The 24,338-nt window shown below is 34.9% G+C and overlaps 1 protein-coding gene across 2 annotated transcripts in view; it reads right to left on the bottom strand.

Moving 5' to 3' along the window:
• LEMD3 (LEM domain containing 3) overlaps positions 1 to 24,338 on the bottom strand; it is a 78,367-nt gene that overhangs the window by 39,223 nt on the left and 14,806 nt on the right. For both annotated transcript variants that reach the window (XR_003610516.2, XM_028110816.2), the window contains exons 2-4: positions 11,701 to 11,738; positions 7,979 to 8,045; positions 5,720 to 5,787 (exon numbers count right to left, since the gene is read on the bottom strand). Coding sequence is in view for 1 of the 2 variants with exons in the window: in XM_028110816.2 (XP_027966617.1) it covers positions 5,720 to 5,787; positions 7,979 to 8,045; positions 11,701 to 11,738 (173 nt within the window). In the remaining variant the exon portion in view is untranslated. The remainder of the gene's footprint in view (positions 1 to 5,719; positions 5,788 to 7,978; positions 8,046 to 11,700; positions 11,739 to 24,338) is intronic.

Raw genomic sequence — 24,338 nt, 5'->3', positions numbered from 1 at the left:
GACAGAGCCCCACAATCATAACTCCACCTAATTTAAGACCTTTCTGGATCCTGATTCTTTAGCTATCCAATCTATTAACTATTACACTCTGCAAAAAATTTGTTATCAGTGTTCTCATCTAGGTCAAAACTGAAAATGAAGACGAGAACAAGGTAGGTTGAGAAGACAAATCCTGTAGGATGTTATTATGAGTGACCCAGATTTAATTAATTAAGAAACACAGAAAAAGAACCAAAATTTATTGGAAAGCTACCATAAACATCAGGCACTGAGCACTTCAGTCTCCCAACCACTCTGAGAGGAATTAATAACAGTCCCACTTTCATACTAAGAAACAGGTACAGGAAAGTGAAAGAACTTTACCAAGACACACAGCTTTTATGTGGCAGTGCCAGAATGTGAATCCACATCTAATCTCCAACATATTAGACTGTCTTAACATCTTTTAGATATCTACATTAAGTAGATTAAGCTAATCTGAATTAAGTTAAAAACAGTCTACATTTCTCTTTTTTAACAAGCATGTCATGGGAAACTCATCACAACTTTGCTGAAAGCCTTAGAACTATACTATATTCTAGATTTTAAAAAAAGAAAGAGAGAGAGAGAGAGAGAGAGGCAGTGACATCAGTAAGACAACAGAATAGGAAGCCCCAGACCATCCTTTCCCCATGGAGACACAAATTCAACAATACACAGACCAATTCCCTTTGTAAGAAATCCAGAAACCGTGGGGCGCCTGGATGGTTCAGTCATTAAGCGTCTGCCTTCAGCTCAGGTCATGATCCCAGGGTCCTGGGATCGAGCCCCACATCAGGCTCCCTGCTCAGCGGGAAACCTGCTTCTCCCTCTCCCACTTCCCCTGCTTGTGTTCCTGCTCTTGCTGTCTCTCTCTCTGTCAAATAAATATTAAAATATATAAAATCTTAAAAAAAAAAAATCCAGAAACCAGTTAAAAGGCTCCTGCAACCCAATCAAGTGTGAAACTAGCAACATGGAAGCCAGTAGGAAAATTGGTAGCACTTGCTCACCAGAGCCCCATCCTACGGCACAACGTGGTGCGACCAGAAGAGAATTCCCAACTCCTGGTTTATCCTTGAAGAGGGGAAGAAAAGACTGAACATAAGTCTAATGTTGAGACTTTCTGAGGGGCTACCAGAAGGACTGGTTTCTGTCTTGTCTGAATCTAAGCACTGACGGGTAAAAGCACCAGCTTGGAGGCAGCTGAGAACAAAGGCAACAGTTTGAACTAGTACCTACTCACTCGCCATTGCCCTTCTCCACAGCTCAGTGAAGAATGAGTGGGAGAAAATCCCAAACTCCTGGCTTCTCCCTGAGGAAAGAAAGTGTTGAAGTATGTGTCCAATGTCCCAAGTTCTCAGGGAGCCACCAGAGGGTCTGGTTTCTGTATCACCTGTTTCAGAGCACTGAGGAGATCTGACATAGTCTAAACGCCTGGGGTTTGCTGAGAACAGAAAAGAGCAGGACAGCTTGCCGCAGCTCCAGGGGACCCACAGTAAAGCAGACAGACACCAGAGGGAGCAAGAGATTACAAGCTCCTGAAAAAAGAAACCTGCAAAACCTTTTTCGGTGGGAATTTGTACCCACAAATCCAAAGAAGATGCATCCACAGGAAAGGTTTGAGAGAACCCCAGAATCTCTATCTGAAGTCATTGGTGAAGGTCTTCCCCTGCACAAAGGCAGTCTCAAAAGGCTGGGAGATATGGCTGTGTCTTCAAATGCACAGATCCTGACAAAGTAACGAGGCACATGAAGGAAACAATAACACTGGGCCCAACTAAAGGAGCAAAATAAATCTACAAAAACTGACCCTAAAGGAACTAAGGTACATTAATTACCTGATAAAAACTTCAAAATAACTGTCATAAAGATGCTCAACAAGCCCAGGAAAACAACACATGAATGAGAATATCAATAAAGAGAAAAAAATAAAAACAACAAATTGTGGAGCTTAAGAATATAATAACTAAATTGAAAAATTCCCTAGATGGGTTCATAGCAAACTTAATCAAGCAGTAGAAAGAATCAAGGTACTCAAAGAGAAATCAATTGAAATTATCCAGAGGAAAAAAAAGAAAAAACAATGAAGAAAAGTGTGGGAAGCTTAAGGGTCTTATGGGACATTACCACTCAGACCAATATATGCATTATGGAAGTCCCAAAAGGAAAAGAGAGAAAAGAGCAAAAAAAGGCAGAAAACTTCCCAAATCTGGGGAAAGAAATGGAGATTCAGATTCAAGAAGCCCAAAAGCTTTTTATGGGATATAGCAAAAGTAGTACTAAGAGGGAAGTTTATAGTGATAAGCAGCTACATTAAAAAAGAAGACGGATCTCAAATAAACAACCTCAAGGAACTAGAAAAAGAATAAGTCCAAAGTTAACAAAAGGAAATATTAGAGTAAAAATAAATAAAACAGAGAATAGAAAAAAGAAGAGTTGGTTTTTTGAAAAGATCAGCAAAACTGAAAAGCCTCGAAAGAAAAAGAAAGAAAACTCAAAATCAGAAAGAAAAGAGAAGATATTAAGTCTGATGTTACAGAAATACAAACGATCATAAGAGACTACTACGAACAATTAATTGCCAACAAAGTGGATAACCTAGAGAAAAAATAAATTCCTAGAAATACATAACCTACCAAGACTGAATCACAAAGAAACAGAAACTCTGAACAAATCTATAACTGGTTAGGATTGAATCAGTAATCAAAAACCTCTCAAACAAGAAGAACCCAGGACTCAGTGGCTTCACTGGAGAATTCTACCAAACATCACTAATCCTTCTCAACTTCTTCCAAAAAATTGAAGAGAAGGGAGCACTCTTTCACACTAATTTTATGAGGTCAACATCATTCTGATGGCAAAGCCAAACAAAAACACTACAAGAAATGAAATACAAATCAATGTCCTTGATGAATACAGATGCTAAAAATCCTCAACAAAAGTTAGCAAACAGAGTTCAACAGCACATTAAGAGGACCATACATCTTAAATCATATCAAGTAGGATTTACTCCTGGAATTCAAGGATGGTCCAACATACAAAAAACCAGTCAGTAGGATACAAATTAACAGAATGAGGATAAAAATCACATGTTCATCTCAACAGATGCGGAAAAAGCATTTGACAAAATCAATACTTCTGGGCGCCTGGGTGGTGGCTCAGTTGGTTGGGCGACTGCCTTCAGCTCAGGTCATGATCCTGGAGTCCCGGGATCGAGTCCCACATCGGGCTCCCTGCTCGGCAGGGAGTCTGCTTCTCCCTCTGACCCTCTTCCCTCTCGTGCTCTCTCTCTCTCATTCTCTCTCTCTCAAATAAATAAATAAAAATCTTTAAAAAAAAAATTTATAAAAAAAAAACAAAATCAATACTTCTTTGTGATTAGAAACACGCAACAAAGTAGGAATAGAAGCAAATTACCTCAATACAATAAAGGCCACGTATGAAAAGCTCACAGCTAATATCATACTCAACAGTGAAAAACTAACAAAGTTTTTCCCTGGAAAATAGGAACAAGGCCAGGGTAAGGATGTCCACTGTTGTCATTTCTATTCAATACACAGTACTGGAAATCCTAGCTAGAGCAATTAGGTAAGATGAGGGAATAAAAGCATCCAAATTGGAAAGAAAAAAGAAAAATTATGTTTGCCGATGACATCTTATACCCTACAGATTACACATACACACACACAGACACATTCTCTCTGTCTCTCACTCACACAAAACTGTTAGAACTAATAAGCAAATTCAGCAAAGCTGCAGGATAAAAAAATAAGCATACAAAAAAGAGTTGCATTTTTATACACTAAAAATGAACACTCAGAAAAGGAAACTAAGAAAATCCCATTTATAATAGCATCAAAAAGAATACTTATAGAAAACTTTACTAAGGAAGTAAAAGACTTGTACACAGAAAACTACAAAACACTGCTAAAAGAAATTCAAGACACAAATAAATGGAAAGGCATCCCATGCTTATGGATTAAAAGACTTAATATTGTTAAAATGTCCATGCTAACCAAAGCGTTCTGTAGATTCAATGCAATCCCTATCAAAATCCCAACTGCATTTTCTCAGAAATTGAAAAATCAATCCTAAAATTTATATGGAGCCACAAAGGATTAGCCAAATAGACAAAACAGTTTTGGGCAAGAAGAACAAAGGTGGAGGCCTCACATTTCCAGACTTCAAAGCATATTACAAAGCTATAGTAATCAGAGCAGTATGGTACTGGCATAAATGCAGACATACAGACCAATGAAAGAAAATAAAGAAATTAACTCACACATAATACAATCGACTTATCTTCAACAAGGGTGCTAAGAACACACAATGGGAAAAGGACTGTCTCTTCAAAAACTGATGTTGAGAACACTGGATTTCCTCGTGCAAATGAATGAAATTGGACCCTTATCTTACACTATACACAAAAATCAACTCAAAACAGATTAAAGACTTAAACCTAAGACATGAAAAGATAAAACTCCTAGAGGAAAAGCTTTATAACACTGGTCTTGGCAATGATTTTTGGGTTATGGCACAAAGCACAGGCAACAAAAACAACAGACAAGTGAAACTACATCAAACTAAACTGCTTCTGCAAACAAAGGAAAGAATCAACAGAGTGAAATGGCAACCTACAGAATGAGGGAAAATATTTGCAAGCCATATCCAAAATAAAGAAGGGACTTCTAGAACTCAATAACAAAATCAAATAATCTGATTAAAAATGGGTTAAGTACTTGAATAAACATTTCTCCAAAGAAGACAAACAAATGTCTGATAGGCATAAGAAAAGATGCTCAACATCACTAATCACCAGGGAAATGCAAATCAAAACTACAGTGAGATATCACCTTACACGGGTGAGGACGGCCATTATTAAAAAAACAAAACAAAAAAGCAAGTGTTTTTGAGGAAGTGGAGAAAAAGGGACCCTTGGCAACTGTCGGTGGGAATGTAAAACAGTATAACCACTATGGAAACCCGCATGGACGTTCCTCAAAAAATTAAAGCTATCATATGCAATTCCACTTCTAGGTATTTACCCAAAAGAACTGAAAACAGGATCTAAAGGATATTTGCACTCCATGTTCACTGCAGCATTACTCACAATAGTGGAAACAACATAAACAACTATCTACAGATCAATGGATAAACATAACGTGGTGGGTGGGTGGGTGTGTGCGCGCGTGCGTATGTCATATTATTCAGCCTTAAAAAAGAAAAAAAAATCCTGCCCATCTTAACACCTAACACTGGTCCACCTTAATCTTCTGTACCCTTCCTTTCATATAGTATTTCCTAAAAGATTACATACAGTGGTTTAGAAAATTCATCTGCAAATTCTCTTAGTACCCTGAGATGACATTAATCTGGAATGGAAGATTTAAAATAAATGACAGTGGTTAGATGCTTACTTGCTCTCTTACATGCTACTTACCTATCTCAATTTCTTTCACACCAATGTTGTTTGTACCCTTTCCAAATTAATTCTATGAGAGAATGTTCTAAAACGAACTAAAACAAAACATGTTGAGTAATTCTGCTTTCTGTATCTGCTCACACTACACCAAACAACAGGCCCAAGCGTGTAACAGTACAATTAAAGAAATCAAATCCGTGGTACTTTTGTATAAGCTGTAATAATTTATATAAACTTTAAGAATATAGCTATCAAAATTCTAATTGTACTGCTTACTTTTAAATATGCAGCTGCCTCTTGGACAGAAAGTGTTCTCTGACTAGAACTGCCACATTCATGATCTCCTGGAAAGATTAGCATATTATTAATTTTGAATCAATACTATGTTAAAGAGAAGAAAATAAACATGATTAATTGAAATATTTTCAAATTACACAATTATAGGTTATATTATTCAATAAAGAAAGAAGATAAACACTATTTAATTTCCTATAAAAAATCCAGTAGGTAATATAAACAAACAATTATCTTTACATAAACCACAGTCTTTAAATGCATTTCTAAATAGTCCAGATAGGAACATGTCTTCTATTTCCAACTAAATCGTTGCCCAGAGTAGGAACCATGTCACACTGATGCCTAGCCACAGATCTTGGCACACAGAAGGCCCTCCAGAGATTCACTGTTTTTCAAGGGGGGGAATTCATTGTGGTAACTTACACATCTATTACTAAAGCTAATAATTCAAGGATTCAAATAAGTTTGAATTAAATTGTACATTCTGTGTATAAAGATACTGGCTATGCCTATCTTTAGCAAGGTGTGCTCATGCCTTAAAAATTATTATAACACAGATCAACAGGGAAATTAGATAGAAACTTCTAGCTATGATCTAGTTTCTACAAAGAAATGCAGTACATCCAAAACCACATTTTCCCTTTCTTGTAACTATTTATAAGAGAATCCAAAGCCTTTTCTTTCAGGTTATCTGTGGTTATTAGAAATCAATTTCCTTAAACTGAACTTCAATTGTAAGTTCTTCCTGCCTTGTTTCTCTTCAAATGATTTTTTTTTTAACATGAAAGTATAATAGTTAAATTCCTTGGCAAATTTTTCTATTATAAAAGTAGTCATATTCCTTTTATCAGCCTTGTGCAAGTAGTCAGATTTTAATGGTCATAGTCATAAAAAAGGAAGAAATACCTATTAAATAAACAAGTAAGTCTTCAAACTTTATAATGCATTCTCCAACATTCAGTTTCCACAAATCTACAGCAGAGGTCGGCAAACCACGGCCTATAGCCAAATTGGCCCTACCACTGATTTTTTTATAAATGAAGTTTTATTCGAACACAGCCATACTCATTCATTTACGTATCATCTATGGCTGCTTTCATGCTATAATGGCAGAATTTATTAACTCTGACAGAAACAAGTCTAGTACACAAAGCCCAAAAAACTTACTATCTGGTCCCTTCACAGAAAAAAGTTTGCTGACCCCTGCTCTAGAGGAAGGAATCTGTATCTTTTAAAAGTACCCCAGATTATGCTGATCTAGCACACTGCATAAAACAATGCTGTAGAGACAGCTATAGAAGTCTGTGACAGCAACATTAGGTATTCCTAGCGAGAGTATATACTTAACCGATTTCTGGGTACTACAGCATACCAAATAAATGTCATTAGCTTGCAGTATATGAATATGACAGTCAGTCAATGTAAAGAAGGCATTTAGCGATATACACAGAATTATGAGCATAAAAAAACTGACCAGAGTTAAAGATGCCCCCTGCCCAAAAAAACAAAGACTGATATGAGGATGGGGAACTATAAGGATCCTAAATGCCTCCATTCAACCAAAAAGCTTCCATATTTACCTTCTACCAGTATTCTGATTTCCACAAAAGGATATGCTACATACAAAAGTTTAGAAAACTACATTCTTCTTTTCTGTAACTTCTTTAACAAGAAGAAAATCCAAAATCTCTTCTTTTAGATTATATGTGAAATTAAGAATAAAAAAAGCTAAGGTAATAAGCAGATAAGCTGCTACTACAGCTTATAGATGTTAAAAGGCTTACTAAGAGCAGAATATGAAGAAAATGCAAAGAATCAGTAGAAAAAATTCTAGAATATATTTACTTTATCCCAGGAAATGATACCTAATCAACTAGCAAAGGAAAATCTACACTTTTATATTTAATCTAGGGTTTTAGTTAATTTACTGCTTACCCAAATCCAACTGATATGTAAGCTTTCAAAATTTCTTGTTACTATTAATGCAATAAGGAAATCTGATTGACTTTAGAATGATATATATTTCATCTAATACATATGGGCAGGCAGGAAAAAGGCCTTGACTAAATATATCTATAAAAATAAAAACTACTCTGTATAGGTAACAAAAATTTCTAAAGAGAAAATCTGCAAACATAACACAAGACTTGGGAAAACTCCTTCTACTGATACAGCATGCTACATATACAAATTAATTTTCAAAACACTTTTAGACACTATGAATGTTAAAACAATTACCTGCAAGCTGTGTCAACCGATCATGAAGCTTGTATAAAGTGTTCATCATAAGATTTTTCTTACTTCCCTAAAATTAAAAGAAATTATAAAATATCCGATTCAAAAACATGTACCAAATCTTACTAAAAAAAAAAAAAAAAAACAGTAAATAATTTAAAATCAAAGAAGCTACATAATCCGAAGACAAATTCACATTTAAGCAATGGCTACCATGTTTTTTAAAAAACCTTAATCTAAGAATCTAAATCATCACTCTAAACATTTTACTTTCTTGAGGATTGACTGGGAAATTGGCACTAAGGTTAGTGCTAAAAAAAAGGTCTTCTGTACAACAAACTCCCCCAACCGCCAAAGCAATGCTCCCAATCCTCCTTTACACAATGCATACTTATACATATTGTTCTTATGAGACTTTAAGGCTGCCCTTCATGTTTTGTCTTAATCTGATTCAACCACATAATAAGGGAATGAGTATTGACACTTTGATCCTCAACCTCTCCTAGGTCCCCAAAGTGGTCTTCTATAAATTTATGAACCATTAAAGCAAAACAAACATTTAATGAGTATCTAGTAATAGGAGCTAAGAACTATTCTCAGCAAAGCAAGAGGCCCAGTAAACAAGATGGTTCCTGCTCTCAAGGGCAAAAAACATACTTAAGTGCTAGAGCTGCAAACAAAATATAATGTAAATACAGAAAAGAGAGGTAAGGGAAGATCCATTTATGGAAGAGAGAATATTTGAGTTGGACTTCACAAGAACAGAACTGACTAGTATTATAGGCAGAAGAAACAGCATGAGCAAAGGCATAAAGGCGCTGGTTATGTTTCTTACATAAACAGTCACCTACTTTGATTCAGCACACTACTGGAAAAATAGTTTAGAATCAACTGCTAGGAACCAAGACAGAGAGTTTGACTTCATTCTAAAAATTTAGGAGGAGGAAAATAAAACAGACTTGTGCATCAGGAATAGTACTCTGAACATAAGAAAGAAAACCAGAGAGGAGACCATTGCAATGTCTAAGCTCCCTGCCAAATAGTTGAAGGCAATGAGACCCACAATTTCAGAGCAATCACAATTAAGATGGACCAACACAAGCAATGGAGGAGTGTAAGTTAGGAGAGGAGGTAAGCTTATCACACTATTTGGAATTAATTCATGATTCACTGAGGGAGCTGTATCTTTATTATTTCCATTCTTCCTGATGTGTCAAACAAAACAGAAATACTGGATAAAAATGACTGGGATATAAAAAGTTGGGAAATTAACATTTATATGTCTAATGACATGCAACTTCATCCCTTTATTTTCATGCTGTTAAAGGCTCCACTACCCAAACCACCAGAGTCCGTGGTTTTACGGGAGATGGCTGATAGAGATCAAGTGACATTCTTTCAGCCGACTACTTGCCTTCCAACACTTAGCTTTGTTTCCCCCCTCAACACTATCTCAAGCAGATTCTGAATCAAGCCAGACCTTCTCTTCGTGTAAGCTTAAAAATCCAAACTGTAAGCATCAAACATCAAAAAGTAACTGCTGGGGCTGAAAGCCAGATTCTGAAAGCCATGCATTTGTGATATATGAAACCACAAAATCATTTTTAATAAATATGTTCAATATAATAGGATGAGAAAGAGTTCTGTAAAGCTTGTGGACTCGATATATAAAAGCAAGGTAAATCTGATTAAGCTTTGGGATTAAAGTAGCTAAGAGTTTTGAAAGTTTATTTCCTCCCTTATCTGGAAAAGAGACCGATTTCCTTTTCTTTCATATGTCCTGATCACGCCCATTCCCACTCCCCTTTCAAAAACAAAACTAAATCCAAAAATTTGATACCTGTGCACTGTGATTACATCTCTAATGAATATCAGAGGCCTGGGAATAAACTTCATCTTTTGACTCACAGATATTAACACTGGACTAGATTAAGTAGAAAAAAATAACAAAATCCAATCAGATGTAACTGAATACCATAAGACAATAAACATACACATTGTTACATTCCCACATAGAGAATTTAAGCACCCAAAAAGCTAAACCATAATTTTCTCAAAAATTATTTTTCCAATGCAAAATATTATTCCAAAATAATTTATTCAAAATGACCATCTATATATTACAAAAGTCTCAACTGCATGATCAACTAAATTATGATATAAATAGTTTTTATGTAATATATTATTAATGTGATCAATTTTGAGGAAGAAAAAGAAAGGCTTTGGTTCAATTACCTTTAGCACCATTATGCTAAACTAGAAATAAATCTGAAAAACATGTAAATCAAATTTTAAACTTACATTCTTATAGAAATTATATTGACTAATAGTTTCATTACAGTCTTCTAATCTGACTGCTTTTCCAATTGTCTCCTAACATTCAGCTTGAAAGGTGTCTCACGCTGGCTTTCCTAATCACCCTGAAAACAAGTTTAAAGATCTACAAATAAATCCATACTTAAAGTAAGCTTTCAAGTAACCTTTCATTAAACAAAAATGATTTTATACTATAATTTGAAATAGCTACCTTTCAACTGTATTTTGGTAAGGTCCAGATTTTCTTTTAGTAAGGCATACCATTCTCTGAAGCAAAGTTCTCGTTCTTGGGTGGATAAAAATCAAACTGTAGGGCAACTCTCGCAAATTCTCTCATACGTTGTCACCTTTAAATAGTTCCCTCTTCTATTCTCAGCCAATTTTCTCAAGGAAATTTTCAACTGTTTATATTAAGTCTCTCGTTAAATGATAATAATGGATTTTAAACACTTAGCATGGTGCCTGGCACAGAATAAGCACTTAATATAAGTGAACTGCCATTATCTACATTACAATTATTACTATTATTTAGGGGCTCAGAACTTCAGTTTCTCCCATGGGGAAAACTGTATAGAAGAAAATAAGGTCTTGTATTTCCAATGTGCAATGAGTATACTGTATGGATTTAAATGATGATGCCAACAGCAACATTATACTTAATATCATAACTGATAAAATCAACTTTTTTTAAAACAAGTATCACAACAGAATATCATTAAACACAGTCAATACAAAATCCCACTCTAACAATCTAAAGTAATATTCTATGGATTTGATTACACATTATTACATATCCTTTAAGCACAACAAATAATGTTTTCTATACAGGTCTGTATTACTGTCAATTCCTATGGTAAATTAGTAACTAATTGTGCATTATAATATAAGCTCCAATACCTTAATCTTTGAAGTGCCTATATTGATGGTAAGTGAAAAATATTTTCAGGTGAGTAAAATTTAGGTTAAAATTAGTATTATAGATCCTTTAAATAAAAAGAAAAGGAATCATAAATAGGTAGCCTTTCTTTCTAAATCCTTTGCCTTCCTGATGGCTGAATAGGTATGCCTATGAAGAAAAGATCCAGAGAGACAAGGTGAGGGCAAAGAGGACAAAAATTGTCAGAATATCCAGCAACTTAAACAGGCATAAAGGTTAAGACCTGATCCCCAGATAACATGCCAATACCATTTCACTTGGCAGTTGATTTTCACCTTAAAGTGATAAGCAATTCAGCTCTTAGGAGAAAAATTTGTTTCAGATTTAATTATATTATCATTAAAGAACACTCAAAATAAGAAAACTGTTTCAGCTTAAAAGAACTTGTAAAGTTAGTTTTTAGTTGACAGTCATCCTAGTATTTTATCATATAAAACGAGACAAAATATCAGTATTATGATCTTCTACTTACTTGTATTTTTCCAAATGTTTCATCAAAGGGTTTTTTTACTATCAAGGAAAGAAAAAAAGAGAACTATTAGCATCATTTGAGGATGAGAATGAGAATCCCCCTAAACAAGCCCTCTGAAATGCCAGCATGTACTCTGCTAAAACTGAATGTAAACATGCAAACAAAGTATAAACAAACTGATGATAACAAAGGTTAGGGTAGTAATTTTTGAGACTTACTATATTTACCATTCTTATTCTGAATCTGTGGTTTTCTCTATTAATAACTGAGAGCGGTGCTCTGGTGTCTGAGTTCAAGTCCCAGGTCCATCACTTACTAGCAACATGACCGTAAACTAACATCTACTTAGCTACCCTAAGTTGTAGTCTCCTCTCCTATAAAGGAAGGATGTAACAATGATACCTACCTTATACAGTTGTAACGATTACATGAGATAAACCATAAAAAATGTTTGGCTTAGTGTCAAGCACTTAATACATATTACCTATTACTGTTACTGACTACAATGCTTCTACCAAACTTGCATTCTCCTCAAAATAAGAGATTAAAAGCAGTTACTACTTAAGGAAATCTACAAGATTTTTAAAACTAAATTCTTTCAAAATTCTGACTTCTAATAATTAAAAAAAAAAAACTTCCTACTCATTGCTAACATCTGGAAAAGTGGCAAGAAACAAATATACAGATCAAAGTAGCTAAGAATTGTCTCAATATTAAATAATTTTGTATTGCCAATATATATTATAAAAAGGATTTAGCACTTCCCATCTAACTTCCCTACACCCAACTCCCCTAAAAAAGATACAAACAAGTTTATGGCTAAACATGTAGTATCTCTCATATTTAGAATCTCCTCCTTATCATCTATTTGAAAATTACATGCAAAAATATTCAGAGCTTTCAGATACCTGGATATCTATAATCCAGGTCACAACTAAGACTAACTGAGCCTACAAAGTGGTTCACACTGACCAGGTTTCTTTTCTGAGGTGCTTTTCTATTTTTATTTGAGAAAACAGGAAGCCCCATAGGAACCAGGAACTGCCTGATTCTAAGAAAGTTTCATGTGTGAGACCAGTTTAACAGGGTACAAAAAAAAGCAAGGAAAAATGTATCCTGCGATCATCTAAAGGGATTTCGCTAATGGATTTTTAGACATTTTTCTAGAGTAACAGGGTTTAAATGCTGGAAAAGAAAAATTTTTGAATGATAGAAGATCAAAAGTATTTAGTAGGGGACTAGGAAGAAGAAAAAATACAGCTTAAATGTTATGAATCACAACAGGCTTGTACTAAAGATACCTTTTATTAACATTAACTTTTATTAATGTAAAATTTGAACAATTTAAAATAAAGCTGTATTTAGTTCAATATACTACAGAAAATGACTTGTCAATCTATTTAAAATAAACTGGTCACACAATACCAGAAGAACAAGTATTTTATTTGCTCTTTATAAGAATAACTAAAAAATATTAAAACATGCAATTCTAAAAAACAGGTTTTAATGTCTATGAAGAAAAGCCATGATAGCCTTAATTTTTTGACAGTATACAAAATCATTTTTTGTCAGGAATATTAAATGGAAAACTAACTCTTCAAGTATCTCTAAGAAAGTATTACCACAGATTGTGGATGTTCTCCCACTAGTCTGTCCTACAGTGAATTTCTCACGACAGGGACCATGTGTCACTCATATTTGTATGCCTGGAGCCAAGCATAGTACTACACATATAGTTAGTGCTCAAAAAGTTCTGGTTGTGCTATCTAGGTTAAATCCACACTTCTTTATTCTACCCCATGTGTTAACACTGCAGAAGGCTGAGAAGGGTACGTTCAAAGCAACTGGGAAGGGAAGGGGACAGGATAACAGAAAGCTATAGAGCAGAACAATTATTCTGCTGAAAGAATTGCTCTGCCCTTTGTATCCTTCTAGATTTCTGCCTCTTGTCTAACGGGCTGAGATACCCAATAGTGTATCTCAAACGCCAGTAATATACTTTCCATCCTACACACCTTATGTTAAAAAAAACTGTTCCCTAATTTCCTATGACAACCACCAGCATCTCACAGCATAACTAATTGGCTATAAAATCACAAAAAATAAAAGGACATAATGAAACATGTGCGATGAATAAAAAGTTAAAAGGACTTTATTACGAATTACAAAATATTTGAATACATCAAAATGTATAGTATAGATTCATGGCAATATTGTGCAAATAACTAATTTCATTGTGTGGACTGTACCTAAGCACTTGTCTTCAAAGCATTTTGTTCATAGTATTATACAGTTTCTTTTTCCTTGTTGATTTGTCTCCTCGTTCAGCATTGCGCTTTTTCTTTTTACGCTAAAATATCTTCCTTCATTAAGAGAGGTATCAGTTCATAAATACTAGGATGCATATTTGTAAATAAGCTTCATATTGTGTTGCGAAAGCCTTTTATGGCGTTGTTTCTTCTTGGCATATTGTCACATATCTGCTGATAGACATTCCAAAGTTTATGGGAAACATGGATTCAAAACTCTGCACCACTGTGTAGACCATGATGAGGGCTGGCTAAGATTTAGATAACATAAAAATGGGACTACTGAGTCAATGGAGAAATGAAACTAAACTGTCAAACCAAACTGTCAACCAGTTATTTATCTTTTATGGCAAAATTACCTTATTATCAAAATGCTCGCTACAAAGATGCTTATAGCAAAACTACTTAGAACCACAGCTGTCACCTATTAAATTAACAGACCTATTGAGTTAACAAGTAGCCTTGAGATTAAGTTTTATAAAGGAAACTCCATCTAAAAACGGCAATTCTAAAAAAAACAAAAGCCCTCATTTCTAAAAGCAGCATCTTTTTTCTAAAGATTTTTTATTTTTAAGTGATCTCTACACCCAAAGTGGGGCTTTAAACTCACAACCCCAAGATCAAGAGTCTTATACTCAACCGAATGAGCCAGTCACGCACCCCTAAAAGCAGCATCTTTATACATCTAATTTTTCTTCCCCAAATCGCTTCAGTATTTCAAACACCACATGCCAGTGTCTTTTATTTCATCCAAACTGCCTACAATATTTAATGGAAACCACACATACTGCCACCCCTAGTGAAAATATTCTCCCCACCCCACCCCACCCCCGCTGCCAATTGGGCATTTATAGAGAAGAAACCATCTTCCGAAAGCATCCCACAGCAAAAAAGTGCCACCTCATGTACAAGCCTCTTTTCTAGGCATGGACCTAAGAGTAAATTATGGTTCTTATCCCTCATCCTAAAGCAACAATAATGCCACACTGATATTTCAAACCTTCCTCCTCTGTCCCCTAATCAGCACAACTGTGAAGCTATTTCAGACCTAGTACTGTCCTCCTTTATATCCTACACCCCCAAGAGTTTCTCTTAACTGTTTTTTCCTCAAAACCTCCTGGTTTCACCATTTCTCCTTCAATTTTCTTGTTCAGATTATGTCAAACCTCAAATATACCAAACTTTTCTTTGTAAATGTCCTTCATATTTTGACTTCTCTTCCCTTTAAGCTACCCTAATGACTGTAAAAATCAAATTGCTAAAAACGTTTCTTTAATTATACTACTAGATCCCTCAAAATCATCAAATGATTTCCCATCAGATTTTTCTTCCAGGAAGTAATTCTAACCTTGTGATACTCTACGTACTTAAGACACACAGTTACTCTCCTTCTCCAAATCTCTCTTTCACATCAATTCCAAAAATGTTAATAGTTTTACTGATCCTTTGTTAACTTTTTTTCATTCTCTACACTGAGATCAAATTCATTAGCCATTATGAATGCCCAGATAAAAAGGAAAAAATGAAGTGTATCAACCTACAAATGTATTCACAAATATATGTTTAATGTTGATCAAATAAATTGCTATTTTCCTCAGAGAGGCTCAATTTTGGTCACTCAATGGCAGTAAAAAGAAGAAAAGCCTGTGGTGCCCAAAGTCATTTCACAATTCAAAAAAAAAAAGCTTTTCATTTAATAATTACTGAGTACTTTGTGCTAGGCACTGGAAATGTGACAGTAAATAAAATTTTAAAAACTCCTTTCCTCAAGGAGCTTAGGTCAGAAGAGACAAGGTACAAATACATTTTAAAAATATACGGTATGGCAAATGGTTCTAAGAGCTTTGGAGGTAAAACAGCAGGAAAGGTGCTTGACGTGAGGGAGGAAAGCAGTATTAAGACGGTCAGAGAAGGCCATACTAAGAAGACTGCATTTGAAGAGAAACCTGAAGGAACATAGGTAACAAGCCATGTGGATACCAGAAAGAAGACTTTTACAGACCGAAAGAACAAGAAGTATACAGGCTTTGAAGTGGTAGCATGCTTGCCATATTATTCCTGGAAATGTAACAGAGTGGAAGGGCAAATAGCAAGAAATGAAGTCAAACCAGTAAGATTATTTAAAGGAGTCAGTAGGTACAGATAATGCAGGGACCTTGGAGACTCTTAATATATTACTCTGAGCAAGAAATCTCACAGAATTCATTTTATTCAGCTTATGCTTTAAAAAAGAAAAGCCCATATAATAAGGCTTCGGGCTAGTCTCTCAATTAAGCATTTAGAAAATAAATGATCTGCTGTTCATGACTCAGGAAAACTGAGGAAACAGCACATTCAGGGTGCTTTCCTCCTGCTTTCTTGAGAAAACGGACTCCAATTTCAGTCAGCCTCGACATTCTTCTGTTCTGAATACATGAAACTATCATCAATTATCAATCAGTATACAAAATATTCTGCCAGGAGGAACTGAATAGACATTTTTCGGTACATGAATAGGTGCTCAACATCACTAATCATCAGGAAATGCAAATTAAAATCACAGTGAGATATCACCTCATTCACCTGTTAGAATGGCTACCTTCAAAAAGATGAGGTAACAAGTATGGGTGAAGGTAGAGAGAAAAGAGAATTCTTGCGCACTGTTGGTGGGATGTAACTGATGCAGCTACTTTGGAAAACAGTACGGAGGTTCCCCCCAAAATTAAAGAGAACCACTGTTTAATCCAGCTAATCCCACTTCTGGGTATATATAACCAAAGGAAATGAAAACAGGATCTTGAGGAGATATCTGCATCCCCATGTTCACTACAGCATTCTTCACGACAGCCAAGATATGCAAACAACCTAACTGTCCATCAACGGATGAATGGATAAAGAAGATGCAGAGTGTGTGTGTGTGTGTACACACATGATGGAATATTACTCAGCCAGGAGAAAGAAGGAAATCCTGCCACTTGTGACATGGATGGATCTTCACAGCATTATGCTAAGTGAAATCAAGGCTGACAGACAAAGACAAATACTATATTATATCATTTATATGTGGAATCCAAAAAAGCCAAACCCAGAAAAGTAGAATGGTGGTTACCAGGGGCTGGGCAGTGGGAGAAACAGGGAACTACTAAGGATATAAATTTCCAGTTATAAGATTAACAAGTTCTGGGGATCTAATGCATAGCATGTTGATTATAGCTAATAATACTGAAAGTTGCTAAGAGAGTAGATCTTAAAAGTTCTCAACACACAAAAAAAACTGGTAATTATGTGACAGGATGGAGGTGTTAGCTAATGCTATGGTAGTAATCATTTTTGCAATACATAAATGCATCAAATCAACACACTGTATACCTTAAACTTACATACTGTTATATGTCAATTACATTTCAATAAAGCCAAAAAAAAAGTTCTGCCAAGAAGACACTGAGCCTTCAATCCTTTTGGTCTTCTTCAAGCCTGAATGTTTTTCCTTCTTCATTCTATCTTCAAGGTCCTGCATGCAGCTCTGCTACAGTTATGAAGAATGCCTGACCACTGCAGCTCATTGTGACCTTCCCCTTCTCAGAAGCTCTAACTTATAATTTAACTATTTGTTGTTTGTTTCCTCCCCCAACAAGACTGCAAAATCTCTACCTATCTCAATGCCTTGCAGATATTTGATGCTAAATATATACTGAATGAATAGCAGCTTGAAGGCATACTGCAGTCTCCTAGAATGACAGCTTCACCAATGCCAAAGGGTTACCATAATCTTGATTACTCTACAGCCTTTTCCTTAGAATAAAAAGGAAATTATATTTATTAACTCTTGGTAGATTCCAGGAATACTGATGCCATGTACTCAGGAGGTAACTTTTACCACTATTTTAAAGCAGGTATTACTTCCATTTTTATGGACAGAAAAACAGATGCATGATGAGGTTAGGCTGCTTCCTTGCAGGAAACAGTTTTAAAAGCTGGGATTCAATCCTACCCCTGACTACAAAGCCTACATTCTTTTCATTATATAAAAAACAACTACAGAAAAGAAAATATTTGTTCTATTTAGTTTAAGGAAAGCATTCTTCTCTAGAAATGGAATTATTAAACTCTAATCTCCTTGTGATGTAATGCATGAAAAAAAGGCCCAAAATGAGGATAAGGAAAAGACACCACTGTTGGAGAATACACTGTTATCTCTTAGATATGGAAAACTCTTCAAAACCAAGTTCTCTAATTGCAGTCCAGGCAAAGATTTTCCGTGATATATCAAAATATAAAGTGACCCATGACCACCAGGGACAGCACTGGTCACTCCCCTTCTCTCTGCTGCCATGCAATTTGTTCATAAGATTACTATAAAACTTATCAAAAGGCATCAGTTTAAAAAAAAAGTCATAATTTTCTGATTTAGTACTACATCTAAACAACAATTTTGCTTCACCTTTCAACAAAAGATATTCATAAACATATATCAAGTACCTACCATGTGCCAGACAGAGATTAGTTAGTTGTAGGAGATTAAAAATGAAAATATATAAACCTTGTCCTCAAAAAGGTCAATCTGGAGAGCGGTAACTGTAGACATGCACTTTCAAAGTCAGTCTCTCATGATTTTTTTTTTTAAAGATTTTTTTATTTGACAGAGACAAAGTGAGAGAGGGAACACAAACAAGGGGAGTAGGAGAGGGAGAAGTAGGGCTCCGGCGGAGCAGGGAGCCTGATGAGGGGCTCAATCCCAGGACTCTGGGATCACAACCAGAGCCGAAGGCAGACGCTTAATGACTGAGCCACCCAGGTGCCCCCAGTCTCTCATAATCTTAAAACTCTATGACCTTAAGGCTAGGTTTTAGTCTTTGGAAACGTCAAGTCATCTAGGCACGGTGAAATTCAGCTACCTAAATGACCAATTATCTCTGAGTTGTACTCTTTGTAAACATACATTCAAGTTCTCAAATCCCATATTATACCTTTAGTGGCTTAAACAGAGCATAATTATATGTGAAGAAATGGGGCGTAGGGGGCAAATATTTCCAACAGCTGCAGAACACTGCACCTGTGTGTGTGGCAAACACTTCCGCATTTCACCATCAGCCAGACTGATCTAAAAATGGACAGGGTTAACAAGGCAGCACATTCTTTTGCAACACAGTCCATTGCCCATTTGTTCTCTGAACGTTCTCCAATTGTTTCATAGCTCTATTAAATATACAGTCATTCTAAAAGGAACAGTTTACGTCAAGTATACTTAATAAATTACTATGAATACTGATATTAAATCAGCAATCAAAACAAAGTTTTGACAAAAACTGGCTACTACAAAACTTGCCTAAGGTAAACTCTTGTACCACCCTTGCTCTACCCATAAATAACTTTTCCATTTTAACCCACCTATCTATCTGGATTTACAGAGTGAAGAAAAGAAGGAGGGCAAAACCTCAAAAGCTTCTCTACTTCTCAGATCCTATAGGAATCTCAACTTTTCACCTGCCCTGTTTTAAGAAAGGCAACAATGTGTGCTAGTTCAAAAAAAGCTATTCTTAATAAATAACAGACGTACACCATGATTTTATAAAAGCAAAGGGGCTTTAAATGTGGTAATGATAGTATTAAGAATAAAATAAAAACTAGGGGCGCCTGGGTGGCTCAGTCGTTAAGCGTCTGCCTTTGGCTCAGGTCATGATCCCAGGGTCCTGGGATCAAGCCCCCGCATCTCCCACTCCCCCTGCATGTGTTCCCTCTCTCGCTCTGTCTCTCTCTGTCAAAAAAATAAAGAAAATCTTTAAAAAATAATTTTTTAAAAAAAAGAAAATAAAAACTAAAATAATGTGTCCAACAAAGTAAAAGATCAAAACATAATTAAGTTGACAATAGACTTATTATTTGTTTGGTTCTTATTTTTCATCTCTGTATGATAAAGAACAATTATGGTCTCTTTCAACTTTGTCATTACTTGAAAATCTCCTATTTGCTCACCATAAAAATGAAGATATCATGGGGGGGGAAGATAACAGACTGTAAATGAGATTTCTTGTCTTTATCCAAGCACCAATTTCACATTATAATTGTACCCCAAGTTTGGGATCTCTGTAACAAAAGCCATAAGAAAGACTTCTAACCACAGACTGTTCACCAAGTATTTATTGATCATATTCTATAAACCATGTTATGAGAACACAGTGCTTAAAGACTTAGTGGAGATAAACGAGTAGCTATGATATATAATATAAATCAAGTGCTTCAGGAATTCAGAAAGGGATAAATAATTTCTGCCTAAAATATTTTTGAGCCTTAAAAACAAATCAAAAGTAACAAAATGGCATCAACTACTGGAAAATGCAACAATGACGAACCTCAAAAATATGCTGAGTGAAAAAAAGCCTCACAAAAGAGTATTCTATAAATCCACTTATATGAAGTTTTAGAAGAACCAAAGCTAATCTATGGTGAAAAAATCAGAACAGTGATTAAGACTATTGATACGGCATGAGGATATTTTTGGAGGTGAAGGCAATGTTCTGTACCTGTAGGGATTTAAGTTGCACAGCTGGATGCATTTGTCAAAATTCATCTGACGGTACATTAAATATTGCTACATCTGACTGTATATAAATTTTAGCAAAAACAAACAAACCACGACCCTCACTCTAGTTAACAATATGCATGACATAGGTAAAGATTAAGCATCCTAATGTTTTCAACTTACTCTGAAGTACATTTTTTAAAAAGACAGAATGATGGATGGACAGGTAAGATATATAATAGGATATAGGATAAGAAATATATAGAAGATATATAATAAAGCAAATACAGAAAATGTTAACTGTAGAGTTTAGGTGTGGGTATATGAGTGCTCACAGCACAATTCTTTCAATTTCCTATTTCAAATTTTTCATTATAAAATGCTGGAGGAGAAAAGTATTAAAAAATGTTTGTTGATGATGCAAAAATCCTAAAAGAGAATCGGTAAAAGATCACTTCAATACCTGGAATACATTAGATAAAATCCCTAATTTTAAATAATGTACAAGAAAAAACATTTTCTTCCTCCCAATTCAATCTAAATTCTTAACAAATCGAAAACCTGAAAAAGAAAACTTCCTCTTCCTTTGCAAAAAAACTAAAAAAGTTACTGTAATGCAAAGGGGGTGTTTTTGGTTTTGCTTTGTTTCAGAAAGACCTGGCTGATTTAGTCTTATTTTTCAAATTTCATATAATTTACATTTACAAATAAGATTTTAAATTATCTTTTGTACTAAAATAATGTCAGAAACTTGGCATACAGAAAAACAGCCATAGGAGCTGGTGTCTAGTAAAAGTAAATGTTTCATAAATATTCAAAATTATTTTCTAATATGCTTCACTATTGAGTTGGAAGTAATTCATAGACCAGGGATTTTAAGACTGACTTTAAAATAAATTCATTACTAAATTTGAAAGCTAGATGACTAGCAAATCAAGAAAACATCAAAATACTTCACATTTAAGAGACTTTAATTCTAGTTGTTCCTTCCCAAAATGAATTCTGATATCTTAATAGAGAATCCGTAACTCGAGATTTGACAGAATTATCGATTACTGAATCTAATAACTAAAACTGAAGTTCCCATTCAAAAAACATGTTTAATCCAAGAGAAGACTTCTGCACTTTAAGAAAATTCCAAAACTTATTCTAAGACAAAATATAAAGTTAATAATGAATCTCTCCCCACCCCAACACATACAGTCTTAATGGCTAAGTTAAGTCTTAATGGCTCAAAACTTCAGAGGGAAACAATTAGGCTGCTGTCTCCACCTAATTTTGTCAGCTAAAAGGCACTCCTGTAGTTTGCCAATGTTGAGAGGAAAGGTAGTATAACACATTCAAATAAACACAAAGCAATATATCTAAATTATAGAAGCTTCATCCTATTATACTGTACAAGGTCCAAAAGTTTGAGTGATCTGCTTTTTCAGTACTTTCACAGATCTCTTCTTAAAAACCCTTTTTGCACATATGCCATTAAGAATTACGCTACTGCATGGTGACAAGTGAATAGAAAAATAAAAGCAAGTCAACCCACAAAGGTTAGATACAAACCTATAAATAATACCAAGCATCTGTGCAACAGATAACTTGGCACCCAAACGAATTTATGCTAATGCAATACTGTAATTTATTAAACATGGTGACAGCTCACTGTATTAAGAGATTTTAAACATTAACTGTTACACACTAGAGACTGTCTCTGACACTTCCTCAAGGTTTACACTGCCAAGAATAAAGTATTATAACAAGGTCTGTTCTGAAAGAATATTGCTAAATGAGAATCTGGAGATCCAAAAGCGATCTGTGAGACACTGTACAACCTATCCCCAGTGCAATCCAATAAGGCAACATGCATTTCCCATACAATTAAACACAAGAGGTCTTCTCTTCTACTTAGTAACACTCTCAATCACAATGTACTGTGTTCAACACTGTAAATGACTAGAGATAATTTTGTGTCACACAAAGACAACATGCAGATAAAAAAACTGGAGAGAGAAAAGCTACAGTGCAATAAGGTGAATAGTACTAAAAAAATGTAAATGATAGTTCTCATTGCATTTTCCTAAGAGGGACAAGAAGTATAGCTCTCTTAAAAGGGAAAAGGGCATTATATGTATAAACAAAGCAGAGAGACTGAAGTATGATCAAAACAAACATATAAACTGAATTTGGAGCCTAAAAGGAAATCCCCACCATTGGCTTTATAACCAATGGCTTAAAAATTACATCTTGAAAAAAAAAATTACATCTTGACTTATAGCTCTGGAAAAAAACCAAATAGAAATGAAAAGTCGCTTGGGAAATAGAGGTATTTAAATATGTCATCATTAAGTCAAAAACAAAACCATTGGATAAAACAAAATGTAAGCAGTTATGACATGTGGTAAACTAGGCTAAATATGACATTTTGTTGTTGGATATAATATACAGAACTTTAAGAATAAACTCATGCTTCCATATGAACACAGTGGACAGAAAATACAACATACACTGGGATCATATCAGATTTTTCACCTAACATCTAACTTCTCAGATGAATAAAAAGTATCTCTTCACACTGAAAGGCAGTGGGGTAAAACGAAAAAAAGAAAAAAAAAAATCACCGGAGCAAGGAATGTTAGCTCCAACATTTATGACTTGTGATCTTGGGCATTCTAGTAATCTAATGTAAAATGGGATGTTTTGTGACTATGCATAGAGATACTGAGGGAGTAGGAGGGAGATTAATAAATCTGAGTTTTTTCTCCTTTTCTCAATCCTAACATGAAATAAACAGTACTCAGGTTACAAAATATCACAGTATGTCACTACTCCATTCCTCATTTATCTCTGCCCTGGAGCTAGTGGGAAGAAAGGACAGAGTTCTCAGAAAATCTGTGAGTTTGGAGGAGACAAAATGGAAGACCCCAAGGCAAAGCTCCCTGCCAAAAATTTTTATAATGCCTGAATTTTTTACTAATTGCCAAAATTTTCATTTATCAGAGATAGAATCTAAGTTAATAAAGATCTTGTATTTAAAGTACAATCACCTTGAGAAGACTAGACTTTTACTTAATGTTAGCCAGTCACAGTCATTTGAACATTACAACTGATCCCCTGACATTTATTATGAATGTCTTAAAAACAAATTCTAAAATAACCAGTATGTTTTCCTTACAACATGCTTTAAAAGCAATGGTTCTCCGTTTTTGAAGTAAAAGGACCTCTTCATTTTCATCAAGACAGATCCTCACAATACTATTCTTAGTATTCACGTACCAAGAAAACATGACAAAATGCTACCATGAATAATTTTTTGTATTCTAACCACAGCAATACTGATATACAGTTGCAAAGAATACACAATGCGGGGGAGGCAAATAATTTGTTAGGTCCTCACTTTGTAATAGGTACAGCACCCAAACGTTCTCAGCCCGTGTAAGTTAAGAACTACCGACATAAAATCTAAATGAGAAATGTAGGCAACCCAACTACTATACATACAAATATGCAAGATGATTTAGAGAGGCGGAGCCAAGTTCTGATTCCACACTTACTCAATCCTCACTAAAGATAATCATATTATCAAATTTTATCATAAAATCATGATTTTTATTATCAGAATTCTACAATATTATGAATTTAATCAGATGGTTTTCCCTACCATTTGGCCAAAAGTAACTGAATTAAGGGAATAAAAGGAGTTGAAATTTGATAAAGGAGAGGCTATGTAAAAGAGGGATGCAGTATAGGACAACGGTTAGAGGATGAGCTTTCAAAAATACTGCTAGGGTTCAACCAACAACCCGATTCAATTAGCTCCCCTCTCTGACCTAGAACCT

The sequence above is a fragment of the Eumetopias jubatus genome, unplaced genomic scaffold (assembly GCF_037043125.1).
Source record: "Eumetopias jubatus isolate StellerSeaLion01/CBP00866 unplaced genomic scaffold, mEumJub1_p1.0 scaffold_8, whole genome shotgun sequence".
Taxonomy (NCBI): domain Eukaryota; kingdom Metazoa; phylum Chordata; class Mammalia; order Carnivora; family Otariidae; genus Eumetopias; species Eumetopias jubatus.
Note: the sequence above shows the minus strand (reverse complement) of the source record. Positions and strands in the feature narration are given on the sequence as shown.